This window comes from Cololabis saira, chromosome 15 (assembly GCF_033807715.1).
Source record: "Cololabis saira isolate AMF1-May2022 chromosome 15, fColSai1.1, whole genome shotgun sequence".
NCBI lineage: Eukaryota > Metazoa > Chordata > Actinopteri > Beloniformes > Belonidae > Cololabis > Cololabis saira.
In genome coordinates, this window is record NC_084601.1 from 35,405,819 (window position 1) to 35,422,519 (window position 16,701).

The window sequence follows — 16,701 nt, forward strand, 5'->3', positions numbered from 1 at the left end:
AAAATAATTTATTTGACAATTTTCACCATTTTCAAGTAAATTTTCACTTGAAATAAGTAGAAAATCTTCCAGTGGGACAAGATTTATCTTCTCATTACAAGCAAAAAAATCTTGTTCCACTGGCAGATTTTTCTACTTATTTTAAGTGAAAATCTACTTGAAACAGGAGAAAATTGTTGTTTTTTCCAGTGATGAGTCTTGTTTTAAGTGTAATGAGATTTTCTTTACTAAAATGAGACATTTTAACTAGAAATAAGACAAATATTCTTGTTAAGATTTTGAGTTTTTGCAGTGATCCATGTTACTTATCCTGTGAAGGACAGAGTCATATTGATAAGTTCAGAAAAGTGTTTTTTATTGTAGTGTTTTGATGTATTTGATGTAAGCCCAGTGGATATTTAAAGCTTACAGAAGGCTGCATTTAACTGCTGCTATGTCATTCCTGCAGTATTTCTGCAGGTGTTTTGGTCACTGCTATTATTTGTAATATATTATATTATTTGTAATCAGCACAAATTATCTGTCCCCATATGATAAAATCCACCATCCCCCTGATTTTTTTTTACAACTCGAGTACTGCATATAACGGTTATGAAATCACGGAAGGGAAGCTGCTCGTTTTAAAGACGTGCATTTGGACTTGAATCGTCCTCTCTGGAATTACATCAGACAAAGAGAAAGATCACTGGTGTCCACTTTTCAACTTCTAAACGGATCTCCTCACGTCCGGTTCAATCCCTTCTAAAACTCTCCCCAGGTTGGCATCATGGTGATGCCCGAGCTGGAGCCTGTGGTGTATTTTCTTGAGTCTAACTTCCCACCAGCTCAATCTGCTGTGTTAAATGAAAGATGCTCGTCCACGGCTGAGCGCTGGTGGGACTGCTCTCGATGACTGGATCACAATAACGGCAGCTGGCGCGTTGCAGCTGTGTCTTGGTTAGGGATGCGAATTGATCTGATTTTTACGATTCCAATTCCATTTTCGATTCTATTTAACAATTCGGTTCTTTATCGATTCCTTTTATCGATTCTCATTTGGGGAAAAAGGACAACAATGAGGCAAATGGTGCTAATATGATAGGCAGTGTTCGTTAGTTAATTAGTTACTTGCAGTTGCTGCTGGGTTGAGAACTACTGACGTTGGTCCGGAGCGGATCGAAAACACGACATTCATTGATTGTTATTCCATGCTGTGTGTGCAAATGTTTTTGCATGTTGATAGTATTTCCTCCCTTTGACAAAATATTCACTTGGCAAGTATTGCAAGTTGTCTTGTTGTCGTCTTTTTTACTGAAATGTTACCGGACTGTCGAGCGTTTGATCACTTGGGCGCCGTGTTTACTATTCGTTCTTACTACTCGTTCGTTCCCACGGGAATCAAAAAGGGAATCATTTACAAAATTTCCAAACGATTCCAAGGAATTGAAACACTGGGAACCTCGATTCCCATCCCTAGTCTTGGTGCTTCCTCGGCCGGCGGGACTCCGGACTCGGTGGCGAGTCCAGTTCTAAGTTTAACCCTTGTTCTATCCCTTGCTCAGTCGCTTTCCTTTCCTCTTCCTTGCTACATCTAACTTTGGGTTTCTTCATCACCTCTGCCATGACGGGCTACTACTGGGAGACGCTGCAGTAACGAGATGCATGTTCTCACTAAACGTTGTGTACAGTAATCCCTCGCTATAACGCGGTTCACCTTTCACGTCTCGCTGTTTCACGGATTTGCATTGTGCATCGTGTTCTGCTTTCTGATTGGCTAAACAAACAGTCTCCCCGCTTCTTCACTTCCTGTGTCAATAACGTTGGTTGCTTAGCAACAAGCTGAGAACGGCCAATGAGCTTCAGCAGCAGCTCAAGAACGGGACCCTTTGATGAATCGTTCATTACAGTTCTTAACTATAATCAATGGTGGCATGTCGGTTTATAAGAATATTTTTGCCCAGAAGAAAAAAGAGCGACAACAACGACCCATAACTATGTTTTTCTCTTGAAAAAACACACCTGCATCGCGGGCTTTAGAAGAAAAAGACGTTACAGAGCGGAGTTAAGTCAGGATGCAGCGGCATCAGAAAAGCAGTGAAATACACACCAGTCACAATTTGTCCTACTGTACTTATTGTATTTTTCTTCATAATAATTTTTCATTTTCTCCCGTTCAAATCCAATCACTCGGGTGGTGGTGGGGCGGGGCTGATCTCTGCAATTTGAAGCCTTGTATAATAATTGTAAAAAAAAAAATAAAGGTTGCTACTCCACGGATTCTTTTTGGAACGTAAATGACATCAGGTCATTAAGGATAAACTGTATTTAAAGGATTTTTTAAATCAAACGCTTGACATCTTAGAGGTACCATGACGGTACTGGACATAACAGGACCAGCATTGCATCAGTCCATCATGCAGCACATTACCTAAATCCATGTCAGTTCATTCAGTAACCATGACAACCATGAAGATCTTATTGCTAATAATCTCTAAAAACTAACTTACTAGGGCTGGGGATCGATTCAAATGTCAAGAATCGATTCGATTCCGATTCTTAAGATTCAGAATCGATTATCAAGATTTGATTCGATTCCGATATTGATTTGGGTTAGTGTTATTAAAACTGTTTTTTGAGCTGTTGCATGAATTATATGACTGTAGTTATGCAAAATATTACTACTAGTATTATATTGAGATTAAACAGCAAGTATTGGCAGCTAATGATGCTGTAAGGACCAATCAGCTCCCAGAATGCTGATAGAACTGCTTTCAGAAACATGGGGTCAGAATTACCAAACAGATCCAGGGAGGAAACAGAGACGGATGAAATAGGTTTTATTTTTTCCCACATTCCGTTTTTATTTGTTCCATTTTCGGTCTATTTTGGTTTTTAGCATTTTTTGCAAATGTAACCCCAAAACAGTATATAAAGTAATGAAATATAGACAATTTATGCAATTATAACCTAACACTTTAATGTTTTAATACCTTTAAACATATTTAAAGGAAAAAACATGGCAACAGTTATTCTCGTGTCCAACAAAACATTCCTTTTTTGGGGATAAACAAAAAAATAACCAAAAGTTGTAAAAAAAAATAATACATAAATAAATAAAAGAAAATTAACCCCCCCCCCCAAAAAAAAATTAAATAAAAAATAAATTAATTAATTTAAAAAAATCGATCTTTAGACATATGAATTATTAGGAATTAATATGAGAATCGATTTAGAATTGGGAAATCGATTTTTTCGATTTTTTCAACACAGGCCTACAACTTACACTAACCAAACAATTTGACCTAAACGTAGAGTTAAAGGATTTGTGCTGTGGACACTTTGTGGTGTAAATGTGTGTGTTTGTGTGTGTTGCCAGGGTGTTCCTGGACTGTCTGATCAACCCTCTCCAGGAGCAGATGGAGGAGTGGAAGAGAGTGGCCAACACTCTGGACAAAGATCATGCCAAAGGTCTCCTACACACACAACATATGTATATATGTTTTCATCTTTGGTGGCTTTGCTCACACTGATAAATGAATGTCGCTACGCATTTGGTCTTCACATTGTTTTCTGTGATCGTGTGTTCTTGTGCAGAGTATAAAAAAGCCCGTCAGGAGATCAAGAAGAGGTCGTCAGACACCCTGAAGCTGCAGAAAAAAGCCAAGAAAGGTCCCTATTCTCTCGCCTGTTTGTTAATCAGCTTATGTCGCGGTGACACGGTGCTGAGGCCGTGATTGAACAGTCTAACTCATGGGAAAATTCAATGTGTGCTGACTTTTAAATGGGTGTAAATACATGAAGTCGTGTGAAGATGTAAAAAGTGATGTTTTTTCTTTCCTTCTTCAAACCGCGGCCTTCTCTTCTTGTGGTGTTCCCATCTCCCCGCCAAATTCAGCTGATGTATTTGGTAAGTTATTGTTCGGTCCCACCTGACACCAACACACATTTCTTTGTTTTTCTCTGTCAAACATGATTTTTCTTCAAATGTAGAAATGCTTTGTTTTGGAAAAGCTTTTGGAAGAGATTTCCCTGGTGTTTCCAGTGACATCTCTTCACCTCATGGCCTTCAGGTGCTTTCAATATGCCAGTTACCGTATTTTCACGACCATACGGCGCACCGTGTGAAAAGGCGCACCCTCAGTTTTGTGTGTCATTTTTGGATTTTAAACACACATACGGCACACCGACCCAAAAGGCGCCGTCTACAGAGACGGAGCTGCACACACACGCGCTGCAAAACACACACGCGCTGGAGAACACACACACAAGAGTGCTTATTTAAAAGTAGAGCAGGAGCAAAACTTAGTTTGATATTTTATTTCACTTTTCACATCAATCAAACCCTTCAAAGGTTCATCTTCTGTTTCCGCATTAAAGAAATTAAAAAAAACCACCGGGGCGCTGCACATAAACCTGTCTCAGCCACTCGATCATCTCCTCATCCATCCAGCCCTTTTCATTTCACTCTGGCTGGAAAAGTCTGTTTAGGAAACGCTTTTCTTTTAAAAAATACCATAGCCGGCAGTTTCTGTCCATCAGCGTGGCAGGCAAGCACAAGAGGAAATAAACTTTTCATACCCCGTTGTGCTGCGGATCCCGACCGCGGCGGTCCCGGGTCCCGGGTCCCGGGTCCCGCTCCGCTCCCCCGCGCTGGTCCCGCTCACACACACGCGCATGTCGGTACAGGGGTTTGTATCCGCGGAGCTCCGCTCCGCTAATTCAGCTGCGCCAGTCCGAATTTCCAGACCTGTCTCAGCAATCATCAGCGTGGCAGGCAAGCACCACATAAACGAGAATGTGTGTGTTTCGCGCGGTACCGGGTTTGTAACCGACAGATTTCGCTGAAAATTTCGGAGGGTGAAGCTGGTCCGACCTCGGACAGACCCCTGAATTCTCTGCTCGCAAAGCGGGCGGGAACCAGGTCGACCGGACCCCGCTTGGGGAACCAGGAAGTCGGGCTCGAGCAGCGCGCATCACCGCGGCTTTAACCGGGGAACGTGACCGGTTCCGACCGGCAGGGACCGGAGGAGCAGCTGCATTCTTGGTTCCCGACATGCAAAACACACACGCGCTGCAGAACACACACACACACAAGTGTGCTTATTTAAATAGAGCTGGAGCAAAACTTAGTTTGATTGTATTTTATTTCACTTTACACATCAAGCAAATCCTTAAAAGTCTTCATCTTCTGTTTCCGCATTAAACAGCTCAGTGGATGGTCTCGTTCACGTCCGCAACTCAAGGCTTCACCCGCCCCCTTCTCTTTTTACCGTTCTCATGGTGGCCGGCCTTACATTACCGTAATTCAGGTAATAGACACGGCGCACCGTTTCATAAGGCGCCCGGCACATTAAAAAAAAAGTAATAATAATTTATGTGCTCCTTATGGTCGCGAAAATACGGTACATAGATGCTGATTGTAACGGTAGTAGAGCAGGAATAGGTGGACGGATTTAAAACATATCAAAAGAGACGGATGGTAAATACTTTCACTATCAGTCACAATCGAAGTATTTGCCCTGGCGGCGCCCTGACAAACAGTCCCCTCCGAAACAATCACATCCAACCCACTTTGGTCGGCCGAAAAATGTTCTCATGCCGTTTAGATGTTTGTGTGACTCTCAGAACCCGAGAGTCTGAACCACAATAAAGAGCGTTCACAGCAATTAAGACTCTTCAAAGAAAAGATTTTCATGTTTTGTTCAATAAAACCTCAGCCAGTGTAAGAAAGCATGGCACGAACAACTGTATATCAACCGTAGCGCCAACGGCTCTTCTTGAAGAAACATCAGTGTATTATATACTGTATGCTGGTTTTTCATGTCAAGAAGAAAAACGGCTATGATAGTTAAATTTTGTAAATGTAAAATTGACCTTCAGTTTGCAACCTTCATTTACACACATGTAATAGATGTTTTAAACTGCTCAATACACCTCAAACACTACTTTTGATCCCTTCATAGCGCTGTACAGTTATCAATGAGGCCATTTACGAATTGAAATCTCATAAAACAACGTCTTTCATCCAAATCAGTCTTCTGTAAAAATCCTCTTGCTCCATCTACTTCTCTACCTGGCTCCTCTGCTTGTGACTGACGCCCTAAAGTTCTGCTGGAACAGCAGCGTGTCCTTGGTTCTTACCTGAACTTCATGTAAACTTGTTGGCACAGTAAACCATGCACCCTCAGTTTTTGTGTTTGCATGCTCTGTTGAAAAGACGAAAAGAAAACTGACAAATGCGCGCGCGTCAGCCTGATTTATGGTTCCGCGTTAAATCGATGGCGTAGCCTACGGCGTAGGGAGTTGCGGCGACGCGCACCGTACGTTCGCGTCACCGCGTATCCTACGCCGTAAGCTCTGCTTTGGTGCAACGCGGAACCATAAATCAGCCAGTGTCCGTCACTGATCTGCTTCCAGCAGTTTCCTGCACCAGCAAGACGCTGCTCTCTGCTGCTCCGTTAACACAAAGTAACCATGGATATTCGGAAGTGGTTCAAGCACGACGACAGCAAGTTTACAGGACTGTCTCAGAAAATTAGAATATTGTGATAAAGTTGTTTATTTTTCTGTAATGCAATTAAAAAAAAAGTCCTACATTCTAGATTAATTAAAAATAAACTGAAATATTGCAAGCCTTTTATTATTTTAATATTGCTGATTATGGCTTACAGTTTAAGATTAAGATTCCCAGAATATTCTAATTGTTTGAGATAGGATATTTGAGTTTTCTTAAGCTGTAAGCCATGATCAGCAATATTAAAATAATAAAAGGCTTGCAATATTTCAGTTGATTTGTAATGAATCCAGAATGTATGACATTTTTGCATTACAGAAAATAAAGGACTTTATCACAATATTCTAATTTTCTGAGACAGTCCTGTATATTTATGGTTAAATTTATTTTTGTTGCTATGTTTTATTTTCTGTTGCTAGATTGTCTGATGGGTGAGGTAGTCCAGACTAAATGTAGCATTTTCTTTGTTCTGCAGCGATATTGCTGCAAAAATGCACTTGAAATACACTTCAAATATTCTTGTTTTGCTATTATTATTCCGCTTGAAATTATGGGATAATGCATAATTTAGTGTTGAATAACGTGCCAGGCATGTGCACCCCCTCTGATCTGAGATGCAGCCCTAGTCATCATTTTCTAGAACCGGCCCTGGTGTAAATCATTCCTAGGTCTCAGTCCAGGCCCAGTCTAGGGCTTGGACTGAGATCGCCATCGTGAAACACCCAATAAGAACGGCCCAGACTCTAAACTAGGGTTGTCAAATGTGCGGCCCGAGAGAGATTTTCATGAAGTTTCCAACGCAAAAAAACTAAATGTTGATTTACTAAAAAGGAAGGCATAAATAATTGCCATGAATCGCAGCATATCCGATAATATATTTCTTCTACAAATCCATCGTTATTCCACAAAGAGAGCAGTTTGCCATTTTTTTAGTTTTCTAGAATGCATTTGCCGATTTTATTTCTTTGTAGACGGTCGTTTATTTTTATTAACTGACTATTATTATATATTTTCACAGGAAAAATATCACTGCTAAAAAAGATGATAGAAGATATTTATTCAGAGAATTTCAGTTTTGAATACGAGGATAGTGACAAAGTAAAACAGTTAAAAGAGAAGTGCCGACTTTTTCGGCACACTGGTCTAAATATCCGCGCCAATTTTTAAAAATAAATACACTTAATTGTACTGGAAAAATCTTTAAATCACAAAGAAACACTCTCGGATGTAATAAGAAAGATTTTGCTTTTAATTAAATTTCCTATAAAAAAGCGAAATATATAAAAAACATACTTGTTTCTGTTTATCTTTGTAAAATGATATTAAAAGTATCTTACATAATTTGAAAAAAAGAGGAATTTCAAGAAAAGATGCTGAAGAAATATATTTTACATAATTAGAGTGTAAACAAAGTGCATATTTCCTTTAAAATCAACTAAACTGATATTGGATTAGATAACAGTAAAAAAAAAAAGAGTAGGGGAGTTCAACATGACCACCTTCCCTGAGTTCAATATCTTGCACTTCTTTACCCATCCCTCTTATTTTAGATTCTTCTAAAGAGGTTTTGGACATAATTGTTCTCCAGATGTTGAGAAACCCCTCGGAACCAGGTCCCCAGACGACAACTGATGGGTTTGCAGTTTGCAAAGAGCAAATGGCAAAAAGCAAAATGAGCAAAACATTTGCATCTTGAAACAACTCCTTTTCTTTTTTTTTTTGAAGGACTTGTTCCAAAAAGTAGATTCCAGTTTTGAATTAAGCATTTGGAACAAAATAAACCTGGGGTTGACCCCGGAGGAAGCTCAGATGTGGCCAGGTATCTTCAATCATCGGGCTTTCCCAGCCTGCTATTACTGCACAAAAGTTCACTATCACGGGTATCATCGAGTTTTAAAGAGAGGAAATGGGATGAGGAACTTTTGTTGGATTGAAATGAATGCAATGAGGGGGGGGAGTGTGTAGAATGTGAAGATCCCATCAAATTAGAACCATGAAACAACTATAATTAAGTGAATTTAAATATATAACAACCTTTCGCAAGAGTCTGAATTCTTTCTGCTATTGTCCATAAAGAGTAAAGATGATTGGGTGGAGATGGTGACAAGAGAAGAGAATTAGAGGATAAGGACAGGAGCGAAATCTAAAAGATAAACGGACACAGAAAGTACCAGAGCGATCTTCTCTGGGCATCGTATCGGTTCAGTTCTGCGGGAAAGCAGGAATTAGGCCCTGTCCCAATACTCCCCCTACCCCTACTTTTCAGCCCAACCCCTAAATTTTGCGCGTTCCCGTGAGGGTAGTGGTGTCCCAATTCCTCTTTTCATCTAGGGGGAGTGCGGAAAACGAGGGTAGTGTGTATGAATCTAGCCCTTCAGAGCGAGGGATTTCAGATGCTCACTAGCTGAACTAGGGCCAGAAAAATTTCCCAGAATGCTTTTCGTCGTCATTTGTGGACTGAATCAAAAAGAAAACATGGTGGACATTTCTTATTTTTTAGTGAATAAAATCAATATTTTGAGTTAGTTTCTGCATAAAAATGCATTTTGATTACATTTCTAGCGAGAAATATATATTTTACTTTCATAATATTCACTCAGTGAATGTACATAATCACTCGCTTGCCCGTTGTTGCAAAGTCTTTTTCAAACCGAAAAAAGGCTGATTTATGGTTCCGCGTTACACCAACGCAGAGCCTACGGCGTAGGTTACGCGGCGACGCGCGCCGTACGCCGTACCCTACGCCGTACCCTACGCCGTAGGCTATGCGTCGATTTAACGCGGAACCATAAATCAGTTCCGGAGCCGGCAGGCTTTTTTTTTTTTTTTTTAAGATTTTTTTGGGCTCTAGTGGCCCTTTATTGGAGATGCAGACTGGAAAGGGGTAGAGAGAGAGAACGGGGAAGACACGCAGCAAAGGTGCGCGGGCTGGATTCGAACCCGCGACCGCTGCAGGAGGACTGTAGCCTCAGTATATGGGCCGCTGCCTAACCCACTGCGCCACCAAGCGGCCCGCCGGCAGGCGGTTTTGATCTCGAAATTTTCGGAGCAAATTTCTTAACAGGCGTAGCTACAATTGTTAGATTTCATCTATTAAACCAACATTTATTTTCCTAAATTATTTATTTCAGCCAGCGGTAATTCTCCACAGGGCTGCAGGTTTCTCCCCGGGACGACGGTCGTGAACTGCTGCTGCTCCGAGCCAGTGGCTCTTTTCCGAAAACATTGGATCATATTTCTTAACAGGCGTTATTTGGATAAACTGAGCCCAGGTTGGGGATCTTAACGGTTATTTTTACGCCTGAAAAAATATTAAAACTTAATAAAGTGGCATATTAACAGCGCTACAGCTGAAATTAAAACAGCTTTTAGCTCTCGGCTTCCTGATGTGGTGTGACGTATGTGCAAACGTTTTTCATTTAATTTATTTATTTATTCAAACAGGTTAAAACAAAAACAAAATAATCAGAATACATAAAATGTATATACCGAAAAAAAAACAAAAAACAAAGAACAACAAAGAAAACCATAAGCAAAACAAAGCAAATTAAAGAGACAAATCTATATGTAAATAAATATTTCCTGTTTGAAAGGGTGTAGGATGAAGTTTCAAAAAACTTTTCTAGTCCTACCCCTTCTAATGTTCTGTTTTTACCGTTTCTTCATTTCACACAACTTCAAAAAGAAAAGCATAAAAGAAAAGAAAAAGTGGTTCAGCTGAGCAAGGCACTTTGGTCATTGGCTGTCAGTTCATGTGTCCGCATTTTCGTTTTGTATCCATGCAGAGTAGTGTTTTTAAAGATTTGTTTAAACTTACTTAGTGATTTGCATGACGTAACGTAACTACGCAGTCGCTTACGTATCCGAACGTAAACCACGCAGTGACGTAGCACGCAAAATTTAGTGGTGGTGCTGAAAAGTAGGAGTAGGGGGAGTATTGGGACAGGGACCTGGGAAGATTTCAAGAGCCCTAAAATCTGTGTCTTCTTTTTTAGGGGTAGTGGTAGAAAGTAGGGGGTGTATTGGGATTGGCCCTTAGATTTGGGTCTCCCTCTCCATCGCTGACGCTCCTGCCTGAGAAGGTTCAGTTGGGGAGACGCGGCGCTCTTCTCTCTCCCATCTATCAGCCCGACCACAGCAGCCTCGGCCTCGGGTCTCACTGGAGGAATCAGGAACTTTAATTGCATGTTCATGTCCGCCCTCAAACACCGAAGATGGGATTCCTAAACAATCGGCTTACAGAGGGAAAAACTCTGCCCCGTAGCACTTTGAGAAGAAAAGAAAAACAACTGCAATCAACAGTCAGCTGGGGGTGGGGGGGCAGATTAAATATGACACAGTCACGTAAAACTGAATGCCAGAAACTGCTGCAGACGTTTTTCACTCTGCCATGACCTATTAAAATATAAAGTGTTGATGTGCAGCTCTATGTTTAACTTTTCTACACCTCTCAGCTTCCAGCTTATTACTTATTTCAAATAAAACATGTAAGGTTTTTAATGCCAGTATTTACTAGGAAGAGGAATCTGAGAAATGGGACACTAGTAACTCCATCTGCTTATGATTTCATCTGCTCACTGTTCACTCAAGTGCAATGAAAATCATCTTGACAACTCTTCTAAGTTGTCTAGACCACAAAATGGATTTTTTTATTTATTTTTTTGTTCAATGATCACCGAGTCCCGGAGGAATAGACGCAGTGATCTGTAAGAACGGCCAAAATATCACGGACGACTGCGTGTCCAACAGCGGTTTAACACTCCCATTAAAGCCGTTTGGCGTAGCAGGATCCGCTGGGCTTTAATGGCAGAAGAAACTAGGAAAAGACGTGAACTGTGACTGGTCAGGCGGAGATTCCTTTTGTTTTTGTGGAAAACATTCAAGACATGCACTCAGTTTTGTGATAGTGTGAAACTTGATTGTTCACATATATCAAAGCCTTTATCTGCAAATCATCCGCACGTCTGCTCTCTGTGATGGGGAACCAATCACGAGAAACTGACAAGATTCCTATATAGAGACAAATCAAGACAGGGTTAAACTAAACGGTCTCTATGGAGCAAGACTTAAAAGCACAAAGCAACCTGTTGTGTTCAGTACAAGCAGATGGGGTTTAAATCTAAAACTGTTCTGCGAAAACAAGAGAATGACTCCCGTTTACCTTCCCAATTGTCACAGTTTTGGTTTTTAGGTGTCCCTTTTATTTTGAAATCCCATGTCCTTGTGTTTAAATGATGTTTTAACTTCCTTTGTTCCCATCTGCCCTGATTGTTTGCGTCTCGTCAAGCCTTCTGTGTGTATCTTGTCTGGTCTTTCCTTTGTTTCCTGCTGGTCCGAACTGTTTCCTACGACGGAGTATTAGGGCCAAACTAAGACAAAAAAAATTTGGAAATTACGAGAATAAAGTCATAATATAATGAGAATAAAGTCGTAAAATTACGAGAATAAAGTCGTAATGTTGTGAGAAAAAAGTCGTAATAGAATAAAGTCATAATATTATGAGAATAAAGTCGTAAAATTACGAGAATAAAGTCGTAAAATTACGAGAATAAAGTCGTAAAATTACGAGAATAAAGTCGTAAAATTACGAGAATAAAGTCGTAAAATTACGAGAATAAAGTCGTAACATTTTGAGAATAAAGTCGTAATAGAATAAAGTCGTAATATTATGAGAATAAAGTCGTAATATTATGAGAATAAAGTCGTAATATTACGAGAATAAAGTCGTAATGTTGTGAGAAAAAAGTCGTAATAGAATAAAGTCATAATATTATGAGAATAAAGTCGTAATATTATGAGAATAAAGTCGTAATATTACGAGAATAAAGTTGTAAAATTACGAGAATAAAGTCGTAACATTTTGAGAATAAAGTCGTAATATTATGAGAATAAAGTCGTAATGTTGCGAGAATAAAGTCGTAATAGAATAAAGTCGTAATAGAATAAAGTCGTAATAGAATAAAGTCGTAATATTATGAGAATAAAGTCGTAATATTACGAGAATAAAGTCGTAAAATTCTGAGAATAAAGTCGTAAAATTCCGAAAATAAAGTTGTGACATTACGAGAATAAAGTCGTAATGAATAAAGTGGTAATTTATGAGAATAAAGTCATAATATTATGAAAATAAAGTGGTAATTTATGAAAACAGGAAGAGCATCTTCTCCCTGTGTTAAAATGAGGAATATTGAGCATCTTGTGAAGTTATATTTACATATTTATAATATATTACAACTTTATTCTCGTAATATTACGACTTTATTCTCGTAATATTATGACTTTATTCTCATAATTTTACGACTTTATTCTCATTACATTATGACTTTATTCTCATAGTTTCCTTTTTTTGTTTTTTTGTTTGGCCCTAATACTCCGTCGTAGTTTCCACCGTCCTCTTTTCCTCTCATGTTTTTGGTTTTCTCTAGTGGTAGATCCTGCTCAACAGCGCTTTTAGTTAATACATCACATTTTTTGGAACTCCTCCGTCTCTCCTGCATTTGGGTCCTACTACTCCAACCACCAATGAACTCAGCCGAAATCTATTCTTTCGCATTTTCAAATTGCATTCAGATGAATTAATAAATGCAAAGAGAAAATAGCTTAAAAAAAAATTAATGAATTCTGTCGACGCATCTGAGGGGAAAAAAACAAGTTGATGCAACACATAACAAGTGCGTCTGTACCAGCCATGCCCAGCACAAATAGAACTTATCAAACCAATCACAATGTATCGGGGGCTTTAAATGAATACTCTTAAGTCAGAGGCAGCAGAATTGCTAGTAAAACCCTGAATTAACAACTTTTTACTTCCAAAATGACAACTAATTCACGGGCAATTCCTAGTCCTTCTCACACCCTTTTTTAATGTCTTTTGTTGACACTGGTCTGGTTGCTGCTCTGCCTGTGTTACATGCTTTGCATCTTCGATCAATCAATCTACTGGTTTCCAGGGACAATTAATTCTGCGGCCAAGGGTGCTGCCTCCTGGAAATCAAAATCAAATCCAGAGACACCCCACGAATTCTTTGTATCAAAAACAAAAATAAAGAAGTGAGACGGCTGGCCAGGGCACGTTGCCATGGCAGCCCGGGCAGAAGTGTTGATTTGCAGATGCTCTGTCCTAAATAAATGATCTACATCCAAACAAATCTGCAGCTCAACATGCAGCCTCATTTGTAGAAAGACTTATATATGTATATATATTTAATTTGGTTTTGTTGTAAGGAAAATAAAAACAATTAAACCTTAATAACCATTTAATGGGTTAAATTGAATGTTTTTTCCCAGCAGAATTATTTGATTGATTTGCCACTTCTGGATTCAGTAATTCAGTAATAAGGTTTAATGGCTTGTCGGAGGCTCTAATTATGGTTTTAATGCAATCAAGTGTTAGCAGTCTTAGAAGAGAGGGTTTTTTTTGTGCAATAGAAACTTTTATTCTGTTAAATTCGACCTTACAGCTTGTTTATATGTCTGTGGTGCACCTCTCCTCTTCATTTACATTTTTAAACCTTTTGAAACAAATTGAATAAATTGCTTTAATGTCACACTTGTAAAGTCATCTGAGAGTCCCCGTCAGGGGAAGGAATCACGTCTGGCTGCTTTAAGTACTTTAAATCAGTTCTTTGACAGTTTTATTTTAAGTTTTTTTAAATTGCTTCTTTTGTTTGTGCATGTTAGATTGTTTTCATAGAATCTTTATGCAGTTGGCTTCTATTTAGCTTTTGTGCTCCTTTTTTCAGAATGAGTATTTAACTCAAGGAAACTAATACAGATTATGTATGTGGTTCTTGGGTTAAGTGAAATTGTCCATAGTTTTTTTGGTTTCAATCATGTAATTCCCTAATTATAGGTCAATGCACCTCAAAACTCTTGCTGTAGCCTTTTGGATCAGCTGGATCCAAAACTTTAGTCCAATCGTGAAGTCACAAATGCATGGACTAGTTTGTCTGCATTAATCCAAGATACAATTTTCCTTCATTTTGCAATGTCATAAGTGTAGGAGAAAAGTAGTTTCCTGAGATTTTAAAGAGCAACTCCTGGTCAAAAATACTATACATAAGCACTGGATGCAAAAAAAAATCCTATCCAGAATGACTAATTTGAGTTAAGAGTTTATTTTACAAATAATTAAAAAACACATACAGATAATAATCAATCAATTGAGGTTTGTAAATGATACTCCCCAGAAGCTACTGTAGCTTATGAATAGGGCCCCAGTCACACAGCAAAAAAACTATAAATTACACATATAATACCGGTACATATACATATAATAACCTTATCACCTAAAAAAAAAAAAACACACAATAAAACCCTGAGACCTATCAGATTTCCTAGATACAAAGATATTCTTATAAAAATAATACATCAGGTATTGGTAAATAAAAAATTTAATAAGAGACCTAATTTAATAACAATTTTTGTTTAGTCTCTTTTTAAAAATTGAGAGAGATCCAGACTCTTTTATAGCAACTATCAATCTCATTCCAAATTTTTGGACCTTTGCAGGTTACATTGAAACCTGCAAACTAAATGACAAGACAGATTATTTCTGAAGTACTAGGGTACAAAGCCAACAACAACAGTCTTATTTGAATTTAGTAGCAGTTAGAAATGATCAGTCTGTTCATCATTAGGACCTTTGTAATCTAGCTAGCTCTTGGTCTCTTCTGGATTCATGGAACGATATCTCCGAGCATCTTCTCGATCACAATGAAAGTTTATGCCATGCTGCCTGATATTAATGGAAGTGTGTGTAGAGTGAAAAGCATTGGCCCGAGCAGAGAGCCCTGTGGAACACCCTGACCAACTGTTCTACGAATGCTCCTCATTCATTTTATTTCAGCTTGAGCGGTAGATTGATTATATTGGGGGGTCATCGTGAATGTTTGTGCGTGCAGGCCGTGGAGACCTGCAGCCGCAGCTGGACAGCGCCATGCAGGACGTCAGCGACAAGTACCTGCTGCTGGAGGAGACGGAGAAGCAGGCCGTGAGGAAGGCGCTGGTGGAGGAGAGGACCCGCTTCTGCTGCTTCGTGTCCATGCTGAGACCTGTTGTGGTGAGTGAGGCGTTCAAACCGATCAGAGGGAAAGACACAAATACGCTGCAGCCAACCTGGCTCACAAAAATCCGTGAAATGCCCACGACCTCTCACCACTATTTTCCGTGTCACCAACACTGAAATGGTATAATTCCGTGTGAGCACCACGGATATTGTACCTATGCGAAGTCAATGGGATTCGTTGTCGTGATATATACACGGAATATTACAAATGGAGGTTGTTAATACTAAAATAAGAGTGTACATAATAGTTTAAGGGCATGATACACACATTTGTGTAAATATATTTTAAATATATAATTGTTAATTGTGTGAAAATTAATTTTAACCATTTAAACACTGTTAAAACAGCGTTAAAAACATGCTTTTACAAACTGACAGTAACAAACAGTAACTTGCGTGTCAAAAACCCATAACTTAGCCACTATAATAAATAATAATATATCAATAATAATAATGTCATATTCCGTGTATATATCACGACAACGGATCCCATTGACTTCGCATAGGTACAATATCCGTGGTGCTAACAAGGAATTATACAATTTCTGTGTTGGTGCCACGGAAAATAGTGGTGAGAGGTCGTGGGCATTTCACAGATTTTTGTGAGATCAGGTTGGCTGCACCATATCCTTGTTTCATTATTTTCTTTTCACAATTCTCTGACCACTCAAGTTATTGCTGCTGTTAAAGCTCTGCGGAAACAACATGGAAGCGGTGTTGATGTGGATCCCACTGGTGTGTTTGTGTGCCAGGATGAGGAGATGTCCATGCTGGGGGAGATCACTCACCTGCAGACGCTGACGGATGATCTGAAGATGCTGACCATGGACCCGCACAAGCTGCCTGCTTCCAGCGAGCAGGTAAAGCTTCCATCTGATTCCACCAGACCACCACATAAGATTTTAGTGAAGTTTTCTGACAGACATTAATAAACTCATTTGAGAGTATCAAAACTTGATTTTGAAATGTGTTCATCCTGAATTTGAAATTCCCTGATGCTTTGTTGTAACTCATTGATACACATTTCTGATTTTAACTTCTCAATTGTGAAAAAATTATTTGTTATGTGATGATTTTGTAGATTAAGTACATTTCTGGAGCTTTACACTGCAAAAACTCAAAATCTTACCAGGAATATTTG

At 39.1% G+C, this 16,701-nt stretch overlaps 1 protein-coding gene across 1 annotated transcript in view; it reads left to right on the forward strand.

The window, feature by feature from the left end:
- Nucleotides 1–16,701, forward strand: part of LOC133460843 (protein MTSS 1-like) — a 145,361-nt gene that overhangs the window by 112,837 nt on the left and 15,823 nt on the right. The window contains exons 11-15 of the mRNA XM_061741606.1: nucleotides 3,356–3,447; nucleotides 3,574–3,648; nucleotides 3,875–3,886; nucleotides 15,397–15,554; nucleotides 16,313–16,420. Of these exons, the coding sequence (XP_061597590.1) occupies nucleotides 3,356–3,447; nucleotides 3,574–3,648; nucleotides 3,875–3,886; nucleotides 15,397–15,554; nucleotides 16,313–16,420 (445 nt within the window). The remainder of the gene's footprint in view (nucleotides 1–3,355; nucleotides 3,448–3,573; nucleotides 3,649–3,874; nucleotides 3,887–15,396; nucleotides 15,555–16,312; nucleotides 16,421–16,701) is intronic.